The 23,191-nt window shown below is 44.6% G+C and overlaps 1 protein-coding gene across 1 annotated transcript in view; it reads left to right on the plus strand.

Annotated features, from left to right (window-relative positions):
• The window catches only part of RNF130 (ring finger protein 130), a 107,738-nt gene extending 84,696 nt beyond the window's left edge, over positions 1-23,042 (plus strand). Inside the window, exons 5-9 of the mRNA XM_011976856.1 lie at positions 1,449-1,531; positions 8,961-9,057; positions 11,819-12,023; positions 15,273-15,366; positions 22,854-23,042. Coding sequence (XP_011832246.1) covers positions 1,449-1,531; positions 8,961-9,057; positions 11,819-12,023; positions 15,273-15,366; positions 22,854-22,869 — 495 coding nt within the window. The 3' untranslated portion in view covers positions 22,870-23,042. The remainder of the gene's footprint in view (positions 1-1,448; positions 1,532-8,960; positions 9,058-11,818; positions 12,024-15,272; positions 15,367-22,853) is intronic.
• The last annotated feature ends 149 nt before the right edge of the window (positions 23,043-23,191 follow it).

Genomic DNA, 23,191 nt, shown 5'->3' on the forward strand with positions numbered 1-23,191 from the left:
TGGAGGACCGGGGAGAGAGGCAGTGTCAGAGTGTGTCAGGGTCATCGCTGGTGGCTTGGAGGACCGGGGAGAGAGGCGGTGTCAGGCTGCTGTGGTGGAGACCTCTGACTGACATCCCCCTCTCAGAGCTCTAGTTACGGTAGAGCCCTGCTTCTCTGCTAGAAGGACACAGCTGCACCTTAGTGCTGCCCCTACATTCAGAGTGTTCAAGGTTTTCTAGAATGGGAAAATGGAATCTCAAAAGGCATGAAACCAAAACTGTCTCCTGCCCCGCACCCAATTCTAATATTTAAGCACAGAGTTGTGCCTGGAAGAATAATTTCATATGATTCTCTGTCTTCCTAAGTTTTACCAGTTTCTTGGACTTCACCCATTGTATTCCCATTGCCTTGATACCGCCGTATCTAGTTGCCTTTGAAACCACTTCAGAAGGTGGAGGCATTCTTAGTGAACTTTATTGTGCACCAAGGAAACAGAGAAGGGGGGAAATCACTCCAGAAAATCTAAGTAGCATCGAAACAGCTTGCATTTCAGTGGCAGAGGAGTGGTAACCAGTGTAACAGTGTAACAGTGTTCTTGGCCTGGTGGCCTCAGCTGCCACATTAGGATGAAATTCCCTGGAGCGGATTTAACCTACCCATCTTACATTGTATCCCAGGCCAGCACAGTTATTTCCTTTAATTATTAAAGCCAATTCATCTTAGTTTGTACCTGCTAGACCTGGCAAGAGTTGTCCACCGAGTTTCAGTCCAAGTGACAATGACATGGCAAACAGTCTGTTTTCCTGGCTTATGGAGTGTTTTGTTTTATGACAACTTTTGCAAAATCGCTTCTCAGTCCTAGGAGGAAGGAATTCAATTAATTTGGTGTCTAAATACCTGGCTGACTCTTTCTCACTCTTGATGAAGACCAAGTATTGAATTGAGCCAGTGACTCTTCTCCATCCCCAATCTGTGACCAGATTCACAGCTCCCATTCTTGGGGTGGGTTTCTAGACAGCAGTCTGCTGGGACTTGACTCACCATCTTTCCTGTCTGTACTTAGGTGTGTCTTTAAGTGAGCATCCTGGTGAGCTTCCAGACTGTCAAACATAGCAGTGAAACCTCTTCAGACCAATCAGTAGTACAGGGGCAATGAGGGATGGGGAGATCATGATGGTCCAAGCTGATTCTAACCTTGAAAAAATTAGAATTACAACTTAATTTTTGTAAGACATATCATAAACAGAATTAATACAGATTTTTAAAATTTTAAAAACAAAATAGATTGGCTTAGACATAATTTGGGCCAATATAGTTAGGCAAATAAAAACAAATTAATTTTAATCATTTTTCACTTTATAACACTTGCTTACCATAGTAGCCACAGAAAGATTCTGAGCTGAATCGCATCCCAGCCATTTGTCTACTTGCAGCATGTGACTTTTGTTTCTGTACTTTTCATTTTAGGAAACTGACCCAGACTTTGATCATTGCGCAGTCTGCATAGAGAGCTATAAGCAGAATGATGTCGTCCGAATTCTCCCCTGCAAGTATGTCAACTTCATTTGTTTGAAAAAGAATGATATTAGTGTGCTTTGTATGCCTCCTTTTCAGAGTGGGCATCTCCCTTGCTTTTGAGTGCCCCCCACCCCGTGGCTTTCTGGAGGCCACGTCCGCTGTGCGTTGCTGGCCATGGGGCTGCGGCCGGCAGGGAGTGGTGCTGCTCAGCAGGTGCAGGCTTTACAGCCTTCCTAGGTGTAGCCAGTATGCGACGTGCATGCGGCTTCCGTACTCCCCAGACACAGCCTAGGAGTGTTGAGGTTGAGAATTCTTGTTCTGTGGTTTCAATCGTCTTTTTACGTTTGTTTTCTTTCTTTCTTTTTTCTTTTCTTTTTCTCTTTCTCTTTCTCTTTCTTTTTCTTTTTCTTTTTCTTTTTGAATCAGAGTCTCGCTCTGTCACGCAGGCTGGAGTGCAGTGGTGCAATCTCAGCTCACTGCAAGCTCCGCCTCCTGGGTTCAAGCAATTCTCCTGCCTCAGCCTCCCGAGTAGCTGGGATTATAGGCACCCACCACCACGCCCCGCTAATTTTTGTATTTTTAGTAGAGACAGGGTTTCATCATGTTGGCCAGGCTGGTCTCGAACTCCTGACCTCAGGTGATCCACCAGTCTCAGCCTCCCAAAGTGCTGGGATTACAGGCGTGAGCCACCTCACCTGGCCTGTTTTCTTTAAAGATGGGGTTCTTGCTGTGTTGCCCACAGCTGAACATGAACTCCTGGACTCAAGCAGTTCTCCTGCCTTGTCCTCTCAGAATGTTGGGATTACACGCGTGAGCCACTGTGCTCGGCATTGATTTGTGATTCATGTAGGTTTCAAACACAGTCCCTTGTTCCTATCCATCTTAGACTACATTGCTAGGCCCTTCAGTGAGACTTCCATCGAGCTCACCTGGCTCTGGGTACAACAACTCCAGGGACTTGGATTAAATATTTTTCTAAACCTGGATTATGCAAAATGGAGAGAACTGATACCTGCTTTGTGCCTGCTCTGGTTCAGGTGCTCGCTCTGAGCAGACTATACTCACCTTCTCCTATAATTCTCTCAGCAGTCCTAAGAGGGTGTTTTTCCCCGTTGTACAGTGAAGGATGGTGAGCCAATAGCAGGTTCCAGGGTTGCACATTCAGAAATGGCAGAGCTGTGTCAAGGCCTGCCTTTAATGTTGTGCTCCCCACATAGGACCCAGGCTTCCCTCTGTGAGGAGAAGTTTCGCCTGTGCCTGGGTGCCCTGAAAACAGCATATTGGTTTCTCCCATGGCTCCTCTCGAGCTGGGGAGTATGAAACCAAGATACACAGTTCTGAGTGTCAATTGGATAAATAGGAAATCACCTGCCAAGAAGCCTAAAACCAAAGAGTTTGCCTCTTCTCCCGTCTATTTAAAAGACATCCACACAACTCCAGCCTTATAATATGGAGCATGTGAATTAATAAAATAATTGTGAGTTGTTATCTCCATGAGGCTACCGGTCTTATTTTACTTACAAAGCATCTATTTTGAGTCTAGGAAAATCTGTTTTTTTTAAAAAAAAAAATCAAACTGGAGAAGAATTACATATACTGAAACAGAAATCCAAGATTCTAGAAGTCAAGTCATTCTAGTTTATGTATAAAGGAAAATCTATAAAACTAAATGTAGGCTGTCCTATAGAAAATTAAACTATGGAACAACCAGTCTTCCTTCACATGCAGTCATTGATGGTCTAAATGTGAGGCTAAAGGAAATGCACACGCAAGTGCAAATCAGAAGAAGGGCCAGCGGGACACAGGGAGGTGTCATCCACACTTGCCTGCTTCAACACTGGAATGACCAGGAGAAGCCAAGGCTCTCCAAATTCTGTCTTGCTATTTCAGCCCACGATCCTCTAGAACCATATGGTACCTAAAGATGAGGGCCTCCAAAACCATTCATGGGCATTACTAAAATGAGGGGGTCCTCAGGAGAGGCTCGGCCTAAAGTAGGTTATTCTGGGAGCTTCATCCCATTATCTTCATCCCTTCAGTGTTGACTTTTCCACAGTTTCATTTGGAGTTATCTTTTTCCTTTTGTATAATTTTTATTTTTTGTAGAGTTGGGGTCTCACTGTGTTGCCCAGGCTGCTGTGAACTTCTGGCCTCAAGTAATCCTCCCACCCTAGCATCCTAATGTGCTGGGATCACAGGCATGAGCCTGATGTCTGTCCCTCTTCTTAAAATTTAGTTCACTGCTTTCCAGATGTGACTGTGCATCAGAGTCTTTAGGAGGCTTTCAGAAACATCCCGAGTGGAGGCCAGGCGTATGCACTTATATTATAAGTTCCTGCCCGATTCTGATGCTGCAAGGCCACGCCCTCCAGCAAGGTCCAGGCCATGGTTGATCTGAACCATTTCTGCAGCTGCACCTGCCACCATAGAAGTGGTTTGTGTTTGTGGTCTGCTTATGAGTGTTAGAATTTTTGGCATACTTCTTTCGTTGCACCCTCTATGGTACTGTCACTCGGCTGTCTTTCAGGACTGGGTCATTGTGTTACTATCCGTGCTCACTGCCCTGGCCGAGTGTAGAGTTTTCCCTGTTGCTGTGGAACTGAGCGGCTGTTTGTTCCTCTGACGCCCCCTGCGTCACCAAGCTGTAACTTTCCCTAGACTGCACCGCACAGCCTGCTCATCACAGCACCCCATCTCACTGCCACGTAGCAACAGTGCAATTATCAGGTGTAGTGCAAGTTAACTTTATACATCAAGCAGTACTTGTGACAGTCTTTAACCTAGAGCAGCATTTCTCCACCTTGGCACTGTCGACGTTTGGGACCAGGTCATTGTTTGGGGGTGTGGGCATTGCAGTGTCCTTGGCCTCTACCCACTAGGTGTCAGTAGCACCCACCCACACACAGTTGTGACAACCAAAGCTGCCTCCAGATGAGAACCACTGAGCTGAGGATGGCTGTGCGCCTCTTCAAGCCTCTCCTCAGCAGATGCCACTCGCAGAGCTGCACCTTCGCTGTCGCCAAGCTGCCGCTTACAGAATTCCTTCTGCCTTGGGACGCCTCCCCGCCCCTAGTGTCTTTGAAGCCAGAGTCGGTGTCACCTGCTGTGGCTCTCTGTACCTCATGTTGCTAAGCGGTTCTGCTCCCTCACCATCCTCCCACGGGACTGAGCTGACTTGGCAGACAGAGCCTCCCCGTCGGGCCTGCCTCTGCGCAGAGCCCTGCCCCCACCTGGCTGGCGTCCCGCGTTCGTCACAGCAGCACCTGCAGGTGTGTTCACTCTACTTCAGCACCTTAACTCACACGCTTACTCTCCACTCTCAGAGGACCCCTTCACCATCGACTTCCCAGAGGAAGCAATGGGTGGAATTCCTTGGCCTGCTGACCCGGGCACTCAGGCTGGAGAGGCCGTCTGCTGTGGTCCGCGCCGCTCCTCCCCGCGCCGCTGCGTGCCTGCTCTCTCCCTTCCTCAGGGTCTCGTTCTGTTGGCTGGCTGCTCCTTCCAGTGTTCTGTCTCCACTCGCCGGCATCTCGTCACACTCGTATTTCCCAGTCCAGTTTTTAAAACTGTCTTTCAAAGCCATCACCCTCCAAGTACCGCCCCACGGCCTCTCCTGTCATACCTGCCCACTGCCTCTCCTCCGTGAGGGAGGGAGATGGGCCTGGACACCTTTGTGTGCATCTTAACAATTCACAAGCTCAGGTAGGGCTTTCTATCCAGAACTGTCCAGCCTCTCAGGGATTGCCTGCTTCTTGCCACGTGACCTTTCCTTTTCCTCTTCTGTCGCACTGTTTACTGTGGACAGGTGGCAGTTGGCATGGTGGAAGGGCCTGCTCCTCGGCTCAGTGATCACAGCTGATTCTCCTTTGGATGTTAGCCAGGAGGTCTTAGAAACTGAGGAACTGGTCACCTCGTCTTATTTAGACCTCTTAAAGGTTAGTCATAGGAGTTTTTAGTAGTTAGAAGTACTTTTTCAGAAGTGGAGTGCTGCAGCGTGGATGGATGAACGTATGTTTCCATGCCACTTTGGGAGCTAAAGCGGGGGGCCGGCACTGCAGATGTCTGAGGCTCCACTGCAACGGAGGGCCTATAGAGACAGTGACTGCCGCCAGCCCCAGCTAGCAGAAGAGAGTTTGTCTGTGACCTTTAATAATTCTGCATCCTTTTATATTTGCCAGGTTCTTAAACGGCACCAAGAGGCTGCAGAGCTGTGAGAGCAACTCACCTTCCTCCCACAGAGCCTCCCCTCCCACAGCGCTCTTCCACTCACTCTAGTTTATGGCATGTGTGGGACATAGGAAAGGGGAGGGCACTGAATTTCATTATTGCTGGGTTTGTTCCTTTCATGTTTGTTTCTCATTCTGTATCCCAAAGTATTTCTCATAGGAATAAAGGACTTGTTGAAGTTCGGTATGCTTGTGCTTTTCATGTTTCACTGTCCACATGTTACCTGCTTTCTGTCCCAGTGCACCACCCACCCACCCTATGTGTGGCGGGCCTGTTCTGCATTTATGTGTGTTTTATCACGTGAGTGGGGAGCTTCTTTTCAAGGCCCCACTTGCCCCAGGTGTGTCTTTCTGAGGCCTCCTGGGTGTCCATGGAGCACCTTCCACAGTGAGAGCCCACAGCCATAGTGAGGGCAAGCATGGTTAGGCGTGCAGGAGTGTGACCAGTTGGTGGGGCTGCTCTGCCCGTGTGGTGGCCCTGCATGTGCTCAGCCTTGGCACTTCTCTGAGTGGTCCACACGCTGTGTTGCATTGACTGCTCCAAACACCTCCCCAGGTAGATTAAACGCCCCGGCCCAGTCCTTAGCTGAGAGCTCTGCACGGCAGAAAGGTGGTTTGCCAAGCACCACACCGGTGTAGCAGAACTTTGCCTAGAAGGGAAGGAAAGGCCACGGTGAGTTCAGTGAAAGTTGCACTGAAGAGACCAGCAGGAGGGTTAGACAGTGGGTGATGGGGGACAAAGTACCGCATTCAGGGCAGCTGCCTGTGGAGATCACAGAAGAGACAGGAAGGAGAGGAGGGCCGTGGGTGAAGAGAACAGCCACCCAGCTTTGTTAGTGAAAGCGAGGGATGTGCCGTGGGAATTTGAGACTGAAGATCTCTGGGTGAGTTACACGGAAGCTGGACTAGTGGGGAATTTGGAAAGATAATTAGGAAGGAAGGGTGTTTAGTGCTCTGAGGTAGGGGTCAGGGGTAAGAGAGAGATGGGGTGGATGGAGAGCCCAAAGACCAGAAATATTTCAGGTTTTCGGTTAGCTAAAGAAGGAAGGTTTTCTAAATTTGTCGCCAGAGAACCAGTTGGTCTTTTCTGTTTTTCTTCATAGTACCTTACAGCCTAGAGGAGAAATTTTTAATTGTTTAGTAAAACAGAGGGGCGGACACTTCTTTTATATCAGTAATCCTGGAAGGAAACAGTTATTGAAGAACCCAAACATATTTGTAACTAATTTCAGGTTAAAGAAACAGGCAGAGAACACTGAACTCATGCAGCTTTAGAAAGAAAATACAAGGATTATACCATTTGCTTCTTTCGGAATAAAGAAAGACAGGACGATCAGAAAAGGGAAAAGCAAAAACGCCCCAGTAGGGAGCACCAGGACCACACCTCTATCCCCCCAGGTGGCTGCTGCGGCTTTACCAGGTCTCCACCAACAGTTCAGCGAGCCCAGCCACCCCCCAACCCCATCTGGATACCTCTCACTTCTGTACCAGAGCCCCGATCAGAACACAGCACCTAGGCCTCCCCCGACCCCCAGCGGGATACCTCCCATTCCTGCACCAGAGCCCTGATCAGAGGTCACAGCACCGTATCTCTTCTGTTACCTGTCAGTTGGCCAAGTCCCATCATCCGCCCTGTGTAGGCCTGACCTGCAGCACCTCCGGCCACCCCACGCTAGTGCTAACCCAGTGCACAGGTCGTACCCCTCCTGAACATGTATGCAAGGTACCAGGCATTTGCGTCCGTGTGACTTTCTAGAGGGAGGTTCTGTAATTTATATCAGATCTAAGGCAGTTTGTATTCACCAAAAGGGTTAAGAAGCTGTTGTGGTCTTTGCTGGTCAGCAGCCAGCATTAGTGCAGTTGACCCCTGCTGGAAAGGCCAGGCTGGCCCTGGGGACACCCTGTAGTAAGGAACCGCGCCACACAGGCTACGAGGAATAAGACAGGATGCCTTAGGCGTACTGAATGTATTTGGGGCTTACCTATGGATTGGTGGGTTTCCAGCCCTTAAGTAAAAGCTTTAAGGTTTAAATAAATGCCTTGGGGGTGATGGTTCTGGTTATTTCATTGTCTGCGAATTTAAGACTAGACTGACAAATCCATTCTTCAAGATCTTTACTCTTGTCCCCAAAGAAATGAGCGTAAGGCCGTCAAACAGTGATAGGCAGACATGTGCGTATATTGTTCAGGCCGAAGTTGTAAGTTGTAAGCATGAACGTCTGTTCCAGATCCCAACAGAAACGGAGTTTTCTAGACCTCTTTTTTATAAATCAAAACTGCATTTTAAAACAGCTATAAATAACATTAACTTGGAAATTGACAATCAAAGTTGTAAAGGTATACCGTGGTTCACTTTGGCATCTTACTCAAAACTTTCTTTTATCTTATCCCAAACTCAGATTAGTGTTTCTTCCAAAGCTGCCCTGAATGTCTGTCCTGGCACCCACCTTCTCCCTGTTTGGCCAGGACTCTAGGGCTTCGGAAAACTGCTGGGCCAGGTGCTAGAGCTTGAGAAGTGATTTCTGCAGCTCCTGCAGTCTTTCTTCCCTTCCAGAGGGCACAAGTTCCTTTTTTTAAGAATGCAGAACCCTCTGACTGACTTATTTCCAGTCACAAGGCTGTGGCTTTCTACTTTCTTCAGTAAGACAGAAAATCACCCATCCTCCCCCTTTAACATTTCGGCTGAAAATTGCTAAGTGTTACTTGAATCTAGGCACAGTTTACCCCTTAAAATAGTTTCAACTTCCCTGTAGCTTTTATAAACATTCAACACAAATTGCTCAGAAGTTTTTAAAAATGACATTCAAACAGGGGTCCATAAAACTAATAACTATACAGAGAACTCTTTTCATTTAACCATGATTTAATATCTTTTTGAAATTCCATTTTTCTATGTTAGCTATTGTAGAAAGCATAACTGGTTTATAAAGTGTGATTGTTTTCATTCTTAATAAATTTTCTAAGTTTCCATTAGTCCTTTTTGGATTTTGGTAAAATAAAAGGTCCAAACAATCAGATCCTACTTACTAGTTCTTCCACAGTGTTGTACATATGAGGTTGGGTTCAGGAGATTTTCTGCAAGTTATATTTTAATAAATTCCCAATATTTGTCTCTTGGGGCTTAAAATATGTTCTGAAAGAGGGGGAAACAGACTAAAAATTCCCTTTGTTTCCATTTTGGCCTAATAAATTTCTCGGTGTGTAATTTGTGACATAACTCTGCATTATTTTATAGGCATGTTTTCCACAAATCCTGCGTGGATCCCTGGCTTAGTGAGCACTGTACCTGTCCTATGTGCAAACTTAATATATTGAAGGCCTTGGGAATTGTGGTATGTTTCCTATTTTATTTGTTATCACTTTTATGTATTATTATATGTATGTGTAATACAGTATAACGCAATTGGCATAATAGGAGGCGTGACTAAGACACACAAGAAAACACTGGCTATATTTGCCATGTAACCATGTAAGCCCAACAGGACCTTTTTTCCATATTACTGAGAAGTCTAACCCGTCTCAGAGAACTCCTGGAAGAGAAGGTAAATAACTGTACTAGTCCTTTTTTTTTTCTTTTATTAAATTTAAGAGAGAAGGTTTCACCCTGTGGCCCAACTGCAGTGTAGTGGTGCAGTCATAGCTTACTATAACCTCGAACTCCTGGGCTCAAGCAGTCCTCCCACCTCAACCTTCTGAGTAGCTGGGACTAGAGGCACACACCACCATGCCTGGCTAACTTGTTTTTGTTTTTGTTTTTTTTGAGAGGGAGTTTCGCTCTTGTTGCCCAGGCTGGGTACAATGGCACAATCTTGGCTCACTACAGCCTCTGCCTCCTAGGTTCAAGCGATCCTCCTGCCTCAGCCTTCTGAGTAGCTGAGATTGCAGGCACCTGTCACCACCCCCGGCTAATTTCTTGTGTTTTTAGTAGAGACAGGGTTTCACCATGTTGTCCAGGCTGGTCTCCCTGACCTCAAGTGATCTACCCGCCTCAGCCTCGCAAAGTGCTGGGATTACAGGCATGAGCCACCGTGCCTGGCCACATTTTTATGTTTTGAAGAGACAAGATGTTCAGGCTGGTCTCAAACTCCTGGCCTCAAGTGATCCTCCTGCCTCAGCCTCCCAAAGTGCTGAGATTGTAGGCATGAGTCACCACACCTGGCATGGTCCACTTTTAAAAGTGTGCTTCTGTTGGGTATGAGATGGAGTATGAGATGAAGAAAGAGAGAAGGACATGATTTTTCTTCATTCCAACATCTTTTTTTAAAAGGTAGGCTGTATGCTGTTGACTCTGTTCCAGTCGTAATCTCCTCTGTGCTTGGCATAATATAAAACTATGTTCTTTAGCCTGAAGTTTGACTTTGATCTCTTGGGGGTTGGTAAGTTGCAAGCAGAGAAGGCAGACAGTGCCTGAAGCCCAAGGAGAACTGTTGGCAACCATAGCCTGGCAGGGGCCGTCGCCAGGTGTGCCAGAGTCCGGCTGTGGCAGGTGCCAGGTCAACGCTGACTTGAGTAACCAAGGACCTTGGTTAGTCCTTGCTTAAGAGAAGCATGTATATCCAGGGTTACGCTTTTTTATCAGAAAATAACATAGTTTCTGGTCTCAAAGAATGAAAGAATAATCTCCCTATGGAACAAAAAGTTTAGTTTGATCCAACAGATGAACTCATTTTAGCTTGCAACCCAAAGAAGGTCAAAGTCATCTTATTTTAAATATACTGTCAAACACAGTTTCAGTGTATACAGTTGGGCAGTAATGCCCCATTTGTCCTTTGTCTCCAGAGATCATGTCAGTGGTGATGCCATTTAACATGGGATTACTGAAAGTATTGGGTGTTACTGACACCATGGACTGGAGAATCCCTTCTTGTTGGGGCTGTCTTACTGTGTCGCCCAGGCTGGCGTGCAGCGGCGTGATTCTCCTGCCTCATCCTCCCGAGTGGCTGGGACTATGGGTGCCTGCCACCACGCCCGGCTAATTTTTTATATTTTTAGTAGAGATGGGGTTTCACCGTGTTAGCCAGGATGGTCTCGATCTCCTGACCTCGTGATCCGCCCGCCTCGGCCTCCCAAAGTGCAGGGGTTACAGGCGTGAGACACCGCGCCCGGCGTTAAGTATATTAAGTGCTAATACTTTTCTCCTCTGTTTATAACAAAAATCCTTCTAAAATGTATTGCAGGTTATCATGGATCCTTACATGTAGTGAACATAAAAAAACCTCTTCTAACTGGGTATGAGTCTGAGCATCACTTAGTACACTGTGTTTTGCTTTTTTTAAAATAAGGCTTTGAGATGACCTGAAACGGTTCTTTTGCCCAGAAAGCCATTGGTTCCAGGTTTGCTTGGCTGAAACTTCTCTCTAGAAACATATAAACTTCTCACAGCCATCCCTCCCAGCTCTGCTTCTTATGTGCGGCCTGCTGCTGCATGCTGAGAGAACCAAAGGTTGTTAGGTAAACCAAACATCCACATTGTTACAGTGGAAGACTTTTGGCGCTCACTTTTTATTAGTAGACTTTGGCCCTAAGCAGCTCTATACCTCTCCCTCAGGATTAGGTGCTTAGGTTTTGAAACAGATGATTTTCTTATAGTTCAAAAGTCTTTTCAACTTTGACCTCCTCTTGGTTTGATGCTTTACTTGTGTTTAAAGGCAGACGATACTTAAAAACTGACTACCAGAGAAATGGGGCTTTCGGAGAAGTTTGTAGGATGACAGAGGTGTTTTCTATTACCTGGGATTCTTCAACACGGACATTTACCATGAAGTAAAGTAATAGTTCACTGTTTTAAACTGGATGTGTGGTATCTTTATGTTAATGATTACGACTCCCTGTGCCTGTGGGCCGTGACCAGTTTTCTCTGATCTGCAGTGAATTTTGGTTTTCCTTTGTACCATTTCTGAGAAGAGATCTCTGTGCCTTTTGAAGAAAAACTCTTAGGGTGAGAGGAGAGGAGTAGGTAGGTGGGCAGATAAATGAGAGGCTATCACAGGGAAATAACTTAGTAAGGTCTTTGCAACAGGGCGTCAGACTTTAGAATCTTATGAAAGGATTTGTTTTCCTTACAATTATTTTTAACCTAGAAATATTTTGCAGCCGAATTTGCCATGTACTGATAACGTAGCATTCGATATGGAAAGGCTCACCAGAACCCAAGCTGTAAACCGAAGATCAGCCCTTGGCGACCTTGCCAGCGACAACTCCCTCGGCCTTGAGCCACTTCGAACTTCGGGGATCTCGCCTCTTCCTCAGGATGGGGAGCTCACTCCGAGAACAGGAGAAATCAACATTGCAGTAACAAGTAAGTGGGGGCCTCCGCTCGGGCACAGAGCATGTGGCTGCCTGTATGGGCATTCGGGACCATCAGGAGAGTGAAGGCACTCGCCTCAGCCTGCAACACAGACTGTGACCAAGAAAGGGATGTGTGTTTCTGTTAAAACAGGTGTTCGGAAGAATGAAACTATTTATGATAAGTAGCTGGTGTGTTTGTGTATAATTAATAGGAATAGCTGCATTTGACGAGTAGCTGTTGAGGTCTGTCTTAGTCGCTGTGTTATAAACCTTGTTTTGAAATCATTGCCTTACAAACAGGCATTTAAAAGGAGATGTTGGAAGGTGACACAGGCCCCCAGCAGCATTGCTGGTGTGTTGTATGCTGTGAGCACTGGTGTTCTCCACCTCCGGGACTACAGGCTACTTAGTGGGAAACTCATCTATAATTTGAACCTAAAAATTCACAGTTCTTGGAACATAGCCTGTTGCGCACTTTATTTTAAGTTTTTTATGGAAGTTTGGTCTCTTGGCACTTAACTCTTTGGTATAATTGTACATGAGGTAGGAGAAAAGCCAAAGGACAGTCTGCCTGAAAAAAAATAGCGTGAGCAAGTTATGAAAATCTTCACATTGCACTGTCGACAAGCAGGAAAGAAATGCCGAGTATTTTGATGGCAGTGCCTGAGGACAGTGTGAGTGAGCTGACGGCGTGTGTGTGGGCCTCACAGACATTCACCCCTCAACAAGCCAGCTTTTCTCTTCACTTCCATTCTTTACATGTTGTTTTCATCTAACAACCTTTCACCCATCTTCCTTGTTGCTGCTCTGCTGTTGCCTTTTCCAGTACCTGCTGCTGCTTGCCTAGAGCGTCAGACCCTGAGGCTGGTGGGACCCCACTCCACTCTGGGAGTGAGTGAAATGGATGACACTGTTACAAAATGTTTTCTCCTTTACATATTAAGACTTGTGTGGTCTGTTCAATCAAAGTATTCATGTTTTTAACCAACCAGACATTATTGTTAGAAAATGGTTCCCCAGGTTTTATTCTGTCATCTGTCTACACTCAAGAGAGCCCTCATTCAGTTATGCAATAGGGAAAACTATGCTTTGAGCGTAGTTTGGCTCATTTCTCACCATCTCTCAGTGATTCATTTTGATAGCATTTCATGGTTTTCTTTCTTTGGTGTTTAGGTTTTGTGGTCTACAGTTTTAAAACTTGATTGAGTGGCAATAAAGAACACAAAGGTTGTTGGTTTATTAGTGAGTTTTTCAGGTCCTTCATTGATCAAACATTTATTGAGCACCTACTACTTACTACATTAAATACTGATCCCATTATATTTTATATAGAAATGTCCTTTCAAAACCTTATGCTTTGATGATACAAAAAATTACTTCATGTACCAAATTAATCATCTTTAGCAGAATTTACATGATGTTAATAAATAAAATTCATGTGATTGAACTAAACCACAGCTACCTCTGCTTTCCCTCTGAAGCTCTGTAGCACCATAGCAACCACAATGCATCCAACTGGCACCCACTGTGTGCAAGGCACTGTGCTAAGTAGGCACTGGGGGCAGAGGTAGCCAGGCCTGCTGCAGGGGGGCACTGTGGAAATGCCACCAGCATATTGGGTGTTTTATGATGGTGTCTACTTCCTTTTGTTACAAGTTTTTAAAATTGAAATCACACACACACACGCAAAGACATGCAAATATGGGATAGTATACTCAGAATTTGGAAACGTAGATGTGGCGAAGTTCTGCAAGGTAGTCTGTGTATCATATGTAAGAGTCTCCAAGAAGAAAAAAGAGGATACTGTGTTAAGTTCCTTGATGGTGATGGCATTCGGCTCTTGATTTTTTTAAATGCCATATACATTTTCCCTAACTTAAAACATTACAGGTAAAAATGGTGGGTTTTATATGTGTTCTTGAACGTTCATGCTGATTAAATAAAAAGCTTCCATCTACTGATGAGGAAGTTTGTAGTTTGAGAGGCAGTGGCTGTACTGATGTCTAAACAGTAGGGGTTTACTAAGCATTTTCATAACATAAGCTAAGGTGGGCAGAGAAGTGCTCATAGAGCACACTCCGGACCCGGAAGTCCTCCAGAGCAGTGCTTCGTGACCTTCTGAAAGTCACCACCTTTAAAATCTAACAAAAGTATGTTTTTCTAGAAAAAGGCCTAGGCACACACAGTTTTGCATGCGGGGTTAGGATTTGTGGAACCCAGATTGAGAAACACACATGTTATATACAGCTTGTGCATAAAATATTTGGCAGTCCACGTGTAAATAGTTCTCTCTTCCTTCTTGCAGATATATAGGTAATTTTATTGTGTAACAGTTTGTTAAAAAAGCCCTAGTCAGTGTACTCTAAGAAATATTTTAGAGTTAAGACTTTTTAGCAAGTCAGATCGGTTCTTAGGTTGTTTTTGAGGTTCTCAATAAATACTGTTTTTAAAATGTGACCTTGACAACACTGGCTCCGAAAAAGTAAGGGAAAATATCTGGATGGAGAGAGAGAGACAGGCTAGATGAAAATCTTTAGAGTTGTAAGCACCAAAGGTTTCCAGCTCTTTGGTGGCCAAGTACCCGGTCAGTCCCCCGCCCTTCCTACTTCTGCGTGTCACAGCCTGGACAGCCAGTGCTGCTCCTCGGCAGTGGGGTCGGGAAGAGCAGTTTCTGGTTTCTTGAGACACCAGTGAGATGTTCTTTTTACATAAATATCCCAAGTAAGCCCATGCGTAAGAGAGAAAAATGTAGCCATGGATGCCGTGGGAGGCCGGCTCGCAGACTGCTGGGAGCACCCACAGGACCTGGAGAACCACTGCTCCGTGCTCCTCAGCCTTTGACTAAGATTGAAAGCCATGCAGAAATGACAGAATGAAGAAGGAAAGAAGGTTATAAATATGCTTAGTCTGCTTTACTGCCATTTACATTAACAATGAAAAAAATCTGTGTCCATGTGCAATTTTATATACATATTTTCACCATACACTTTTTGGTGGCTACACTGCTCACAGACCTCAGGACCTAAATGGAAGAAACGGTTGGGCCATGCTTTCCTTTCTCCCTTGCAGCTTTCACCAGTACTCCACTAACCTTCTCCAGTTAGTAGCTCTCTGGCAAACCTCCTGCTTCACCTCCTTGGGCCAGTCTTGGCTTACACCTCCGTTGACGTCTGCTTCGTTGCATTTGAGGGAAATGTTGGCATCGATTTGACTTAAACCTTCTCCCCAGAGTGATTTCCTCCCTTTCCTTTGTCAACAGAAGAATGGTTTATTATTGCCAGTTTTGGCCTCCTCAGTGCCCTCACACTCTGCTACATGATCATCAGAGCCACAGCTAGCTTGAATGCTAATGAGTAAGTAACAAATTGTTTTTTGGATTGCATGTGCCAGATGATCCCAGGAAAACACATGGAGCCATTTTCACGAAGGTGGTGAGGATTGGCTTTCCACCAGTTTCATACTGATCCTGATGGGATCATATCTAGCAAAATACTTTATTTCATGAACATATATTTTTAGTCAGCAACACAGATTGGGAATCCACCTTATTCAACAAGAACAGCTCATTTGAGAAAAGATCCAGAGGTTTTCATTAGCCACAGGCTTAGAATGAATCAGCAGTGTAATGCAAATGGCAAAAGAACAGTATAGAGTGTAAAAGGCTGCCAGTGTCCTCATCGCTGACGGGAAGAGCCCCACTTTGTGTTCGTCACACTTACCTGGAGCCTTGCATGTCTAGCTTCTGGGGAAGCCCCGGCACCCATACCTGTAGTCAGGACCAGTGCCTCGGGTACTTGGCCTGCAGGAAAGAAGCAATTTAAAAGACCCGCTGTTTCCGGATATTAGGACAACTGTGAGGGGGAAGAGAAAATAAGTCTAAGCACTATCTCCATGGGCAAAATGACGACCAAAGAGCAGGCTTCATGACTGCAGGCTTCACCTCGGTAAAAGGAAGGACATCTGTCAGTGAGGTTGCTTAGTGGCAGGATGGTTTGCTGTAGGGCATGCCCAGGACTGGGAATGCAGGCAGAGGCTGGATGTCGCTTGTCAGGGGTGCTGTAGTGAGGTGTTTTCAGAGGATGGAAGATTGGGCTAGATGACTGTTACGGTCCATTTTGATCCAGTGCTGTTCCAAGAGTAGTTTTCCGTAGGGATAAGGTATAGAAAGGGTTTTTTATTTTTGTTTTGTTTTGTTTTGTTCTAAAGTTTGGGCATTTACTGAGGATATCGTTCAGTCCTTTCTTTTACCAGTATTCATGGAAACTAATTAGAGATGAAAGCAACCCTGGGGCACTGGCCACATTTGAACCTCAGTTGGTGTGGGTGGAATTCACATCATCTCTCTATTCAATTATGTCCTGATACTTTAATTGATGAGTAATAACCAAACTACCTCATGCAGTTGATTTACTTGACTGCCCATTGTCTGGCTATAGAAACAATGGGCAAGTGGCCTCCACGTGCAGTGACATGTGTTACTCGATCTAAACCTGATCTGTGGGCCAGATACCTGCAAGAAGTGCCCGCTGGCATCCGTGAGCCCATACGTGTTGGGGCTCACAGACGTCAGGGTCAGGTGGCATTCCCCAGCCTTCAGAGGAGCACTGCACTGATCCACCAGGTGAACCACTGGCTGCTGCTGTTGGCCACCCATGCAGTTTCCTTCAGCATGGCGCACCTAATTCCTTAGACTCTAGGGTCACACACACCTGGATTTGACTCTCAGCTCCTCCATTTTTCAGTTGTAAGACATGGGCAGTTATATTTATTTGAAGCTCCTTGTAGTCATTCATAAACAGATAATGCTAGGACCATATGGCAGGGTTGTTATGAGAATCAGCATATAAAATGCTTAGCACAGTGCCTGGTACATAAGAAGTGCTCAATAAATGTTAGCCAAGCCAATGCCACTGCAGTGCTGTTGAAGTTCTGTTAGTAAGACGGCCATCTGCCTTTATTGTCTGGGAATAGAATTGAATTTCTTCCATGAAATAGGACACAGAACCATAGCAACTCTGTGAGTAGCTATGATTCAAACCTTGTTTTGGAGGGAAACACTTATTTCACCCACAGCCACCTCTTTTGCTTACTCCCATGCTAACCCATCAGGCAAGGTAGTAATATAAGCCTACTTCTCAAAAAGTTCACAAATGAGTGATAACCAATACAAGCAAATAATTACACTAGGCACTTTTCGAGAAGTATTGGGTAGTTTAATAGTCACCTAACTGTCACTCAGAATCCGTCTGATGTTCAGTTCATTTATCAGATTAAAATGAGAGTTGCTCAGTAGACATGTTACCTATTAGAAATCATAGTATCTGGGCCATAATATTTTAGTTCCATGCCTAAATGCCTGCATGACTCAGAATCTAAGTCATGGATCTTAGATCCATGCCTTAGTCCAGCCCTTCTCCCATTAGCAGTTGTAGAGGGTTGATTTCACAGTTGTTCATTTGGTTGTTATTTCTGTGCCTTCAGTCAAAACCACTGAAGGACAATATTCATGATCCCATTTAGAGAGAAAAATGGAGAGAGTGTGTATGTGTGTGCGTGTTGTGTATGCACACATGTGGATACAAGCAAGGATGGTCACCAGAATATGAATGGTGATTATCTTACATTAGAATCTGGGGCAATGTCTTCTTCAATGTATGCTTTTATGTGTTGTGTGTTTTTTTTTTTTTTAAACAGCATGAATTACTTAATCTTTTTAAAGGCAGTTTTTATTGTGGCAGATTACAGGAAAGATAATAGTACTTTTACCCAATATCTTTTTCTCAAAAATGTCAATGACAAATTCCTAGTGATTTTATTCCAGAAAAAAGTTTATTTTAGCAAATAAATTTGTAATTATTCTTTATTAATGAATTTTTCAACATCTATTTGATTTCTGTTTTTGCCTTTATCTACCAAGAAACTTACAACCAAAATAAGATTTTTTTTTCACCTTAATTGCCCTGGCTTAATTTTCTGAGTAGCCTCATCCATTTGTAAGATAGTCATATATAAACAGATTTCATCTCTTGACATTTTAATGACTGTCTAAAAATTGATACTGAACTTCACCTCTATGCATATACCTACTAGAATAGTTTACTTTTCTGGCAGTGTTACTAGTCACTGTTCTTGTATATTACTATTCAAGCAAGTCCTTGACCCTGTCTACTCACTGTTGAAACCCTGCAGGCACGATGTAAGGGCAGTGTGTGGGACCCAGGCGGTCCAGGGCCCCCTGCCATGGGTGGGTTGCTGACTACACAAGGAGGATCCCCACAAGGGATGCAAGCCCCCATCCCTCCCTCACCATGCTGGGTGCATTTACCAAGGGCTTGGTGCTGTTGGCTTCAATCAGAAGTCCATCAAAAAGCCCTTGGGTTTGGAGTCACTGCCCTTCTATTATGATTAAATACTATTTATTTAAGTACTGCAACTAATTATATATTAAATGTTTTTAGCACTGCAAACAGATCTGGTAAATTTTGAAACTTTGCAAATATAAACAGGATGGTAGTCAAAGAAGCAAATAAATGTAAGGTAAATATATTTATGTATTGGCTTCTCATACCTGTGTTTCTTAGTACCTGGGTAAGCAAGGTTATCGAATTTCAATTCCCAAAAGGGGTCTTTTGCTCTACTTGGTTATTCATATAAACCTTGTGAAATGTCAACATTTACCAACTGATATTTGTGTCACTCTAGTTTTCCCTCAAAATAAGAAAGATAAATATTTTTATTATTTGTATTTGAGGAACATATACAAATATGTAGCAGAGATTTTAAGTTTAATGGGAGGCGTGACTAGGTATCCCCTAGAGCCTTTTTCCAGGTGCTAGATTCTGATTCATAGAAATCATGTTCTAAGATTTGCAGAGAAGGGTAGCTCATTATTCAAGATTCAAAAAAGTCTTGGCATGAGGAAATGAATCTGAAGTGGTAAAGGTGATGAAATAACTAGAGCAGATGTTCCAGTGGCATAACCTGAGATCAGGAAGCCCTGGCTTCTTGTAGCAGGTCCACCAGGAAACTGCTGGTGAGCTTCCTCCTCTTAGTGTAGTATCAGAAATTTATATATATAAACTCCTTTATATAAAAAGAGTTGATGTTTCTATTTTACTCTCAGTATTTCTGAATTATTTTGCTCAGTACTCTTTTTTTTTTTTTCTTTGAGACGGAGTCTTGCTCTGTTATCCAGGCTAGAGTGCAGTGGTGCCATCTTGGCCCACCACAACCTCCACCTCGCGGGTTCAAGCAGTTATCTGCCCCAGCCTTCTGAGTAGCTGGGATCACAGGCACCCGCCACCACACCTGGCTAATTTTTTTGTATTTTCAGTAGAGATGGGGTTTCACCATCTTGGCCAGGCTGGTCTTGAACTCCTGACCTTGTGATCCACCTGCCTCGGCCTCCCAAAGTGCTGGGATTACAGGCGTGAGTGCTCAGTACTCTTTTTAAGAGGAATATTGAGAAACTAGCCCAACATAAAAGGGTCTGCAGTTTTAATTATTTGATGTCTTGGGGATACTTGTTTTGGAAGAGAGGGGACCGGGTGAGATGAGAGGTGTTTCCAGGTGTTTGAAAGACTCTTAAAGATGAGAATAACTACTGTTTATTGAATGCCTTCCAAGATCTTAGTCCTACACTGGTCTCTTTTACCCATATTGCCTGGTTCAGTACTCAAAAGAGTCTCATGGTGACTAACCAGTGCATACAGAGAGACTCTTACTCTGTATTTTTGGAGCTCTGGCGATATCTACAGGGAGGTAGATTTCCACTGGATATACGAAAGAGCTTTGTGGCCTGGCACGGTAGCTCACGCCTGTAATCCCAGCACTTTGGGAGGCCGAGGCGGGCAGATCACCTGAGGCCGGGAGTTCGAGACAAGCCTAGCCAACATGGTGAAACCCCATCTCTACTAAAAATATGAAAATTAGCCGGGTGTGGTGGCAGGTGCCTGTAATCCCAGCTAAGGCTGAGGCAGGAGAATCACTTGAACCCAGGAGGCAAAGGTTGCAGTGAGCCAAGATCGCCCCATTGCACTCCAGCCTGAGTGACCAGAGTGAAACTCTCTCTCAAAAAAAAAAAAAGAAAAAGAAAGAGAGAGAGAGAGAGAGAGAAAAAGAGAGAAAGAAAGAAAACAAGAAAACTTGTATTAGTTAAAATTGTCCATCCAAAACACGGGACACTTTGAAAGCTAGCGAGCCTGCACCAGGACCTAATTCTTCAGACGGAAGCTGCAGGATAGAGCTGTTCACAGGCCGACCTCACGTCAGGTGGAAGGCTGTAAGACAGGACTCATCCTGTGCTGAGGGTCCCTCTTGAATTGTCCGAGGAGTGATCAGAGGCCGAGGAGAGGTGCTGGATTCTCTTTCAGTTACCTCTTTTAGAGCCTTAAATATCAAAAGCAGCGTTTTTCAGACTTTTAAAAAACCATCTCCTGCTGTAAGAGATACATTTTGCATTGTGACCTAGTACTCCCATATGTAACTGAAACAAATTTCACAGACACTTCCCTGACTGCATGCAGTATTCTCTGATGTAGTCAACCCTCTGCCTTGTTGTTAATATTAGTTGTTAACTCCTAAATTGATTTTAAAACCCATTGATAGGTTGTATGCTTTAGTTTGAGAAACACTTGTCTAAAGAATTTTGAATTTTTAGTTCTCAGCCTGATAACCTTTTGCTCACACAACCTGTCTTGTAACAATTCCCAAAAAGATTTAAAATTAACCTCTGTTTGAGGTGTATTGCTGGATAGTGGATCCTCTTCTTTCTCTTAGTATTTATTCTCCTTGTAGCCAATCTGAGTGTGAGAGACATATACACAAAAGAATAAATTAGGGCTTCGAGGGAGTGAGTGACTCTGGAGGGATGCCACAGGAAGAAGGCCACTGGAATTCAAACCCAGCACCTGTGCTTCCAGCCTTTTCCTTTAGACTGCTTGCATTTGACTACTTCAGAGAGGAGTGCCAAATAATGTGGTTGAAGAAGACAAATTTCATTTCCTAAAAATGCAGTTGCAACATGAGTATTAAAGGCAGTGGGAACTTGCATTGGACTTCTCTGCTCTCTTTGGCAGTGGTTATTATTTTGCTTTATTTTATTTATTTATTTGAGACAGAGTCTCACTCTGTCACCCAGGCTGGAGTGCAATGGTGTGATCTCGGCTCACTGCAACCTCTGCCTCTCAGGTTCAAGCGATTCTTCTGTCTCAGCTTCCTGAGTAGCTGGGACTATAGGCGCCCGCTACTGCCCCTGGCTAATTTTTGTATTTTTAGTGGAGATGGGGTTTTGCCATGTTGTTGAGACTGGTCTCAAACTCCTGACCTCAGGTGATCCACCTGCCTCAGCCTCCCAAAGTGCTGGGATTACAGGCGTGAGCCACCATGCCCAGCCTATAATTTCTTTAAGAGGCAACAAGATAAAGTAGATTTAAAAACTCGATTACCCCTTGAAAGTCTTTAATATTCAGTTTTTCTGAGGAAATATTAGAAAATGTGTTACCTTAAATAGGAACTACAAGAGATAATAAAGTACAGAGCTTTATGTGAAGTTGTGAATATCCTTTATACCAGAGGTTTTTCAAAAAAGTTGACAACGCCCCCTCATTCATTGAGATGCCGTTTCCCAAGTAGGCTCCTGGGCTTGCAGTGCTGAAGCTAACGGAGACCTGGCCTGGCCCCACTGGAGCTCAGGGCTGTGCCCTCATGTGCGTGCTGATGTGGCTGGAGAGTGAGGGAGTATGCAAAGGCCCTTCTGGGCCATGCCTGCGGAGCTGCTGCTTTACCTTTGGGGGAGCTGAAGAGGCTGCATGGAGGAGTGACTGAGGAACCAGCCCGGGCATAATTAGGGCACACAGTGAGGACCGCACAGACCAGGATCAGGGAGTTGTGTGGTTTGGTGTGTCTACTGTAGGTGGTGGTGGCGGTAGGCAGGAGACAGAATTTGGACTTTATTCTCGTAAAGAGCTGGTAATGGGCTCTAAGGCTTTTCAGCAGAGAGATATTCCTAGTGGCTGCGAAGTTGTTTGCTGTGCTAGAGCATGGAGGCAGGAAGATCGATTAGGTAAAAATAGGGAGTTGAAGCAGGAAGTCAGGGTGGCGAGCAGGAGCTGAAATCAAGAGTTGCTGGAGAGTTGTATAATAACCAAAGCTTGTGTGGTTTGAAGCAGAGATCTGGAGCCCAGCTGAAAGAAAGAGATCCATGCTAACAGCTCGATTTGGGGACCCTGGAAATGAGCAGGAATCCAAGGCATCAGAAAGCCAGGGCAGTGCCACAACACAGGGCTGCAGAGAGGGCAGCGGGAGCTGGGTCAGCGCAGGGGCTCGTCAAAAGGTCATAGGCTCTTTTTCCAGCTGATACAAGGACAGAAACACACATACACAAGGTCTGGAGGATTCCTGTGAGACAGCCATACATCCCTGTCACTTCACAATAAGTAAAGGCATTCTTGTTTGAAGGGTAAGAGGAGCATTTTTTTAAAGACAACAGCTACAGATTTCAGCACCCTCAGCATTCAGAACATGTATTTAAACCAGGATAAGCTGTAAATTGTATGATAATCATCCCTGTGTATTTAAACAACACACCATGGGCCTCACCTTTTCCTTCATTCTTTTGGGCGTATTAAAGCACCTCTAAGGTGGATGAGTCAGTCACCTGCAGATCTGAAACTGCTGATTTTGGGAAAACACGTAATGGCTTCCTGGCCTTACCAGAGGGGTTGGGAAATAGCTGGGGACAGCCCAGGCCACCCTTCAGTTAGGGTCACTTCTCTGTTACTTTAAACATTTGACTACTCTTTAACTAATTTATGACTTCTTTTTTCCTTTTATTCCATAGGGTAGAATGGTTTTGAAGAAGAAAAAAACTGCTTTCTGACTGATTGCCTTGAAGGAAAAAAGAACCTATTTTTGTGCATCATTTACCAATCATGCCACACAAGCATTTATTTTTAGTACATTTTATTTTTTCATAAAATTGCTAATGCCAAAGCTTTGTATTAAAAGAAATAAATAATAAAATAAAAAGACTGTGCTGTTGAGTATTATTAACCAGACCTGTGTTTTGAGGGCTGATTTGGAGATCGCAGACCCGGATTGCACTTGTTTGTGTTTCAGAGACAGAATGTGCTCCTGGCTCCCGTGAGAGGAACAGGGACTGACACTTACTCTTGGTGT

This window comes from Mandrillus leucophaeus, unplaced genomic scaffold (genome assembly GCF_000951045.1).
Source record: "Mandrillus leucophaeus isolate KB7577 unplaced genomic scaffold, Mleu.le_1.0 Scaffold170, whole genome shotgun sequence".
Lineage (NCBI taxonomy): Eukaryota > Metazoa > Chordata > Mammalia > Primates > Cercopithecidae > Mandrillus > Mandrillus leucophaeus.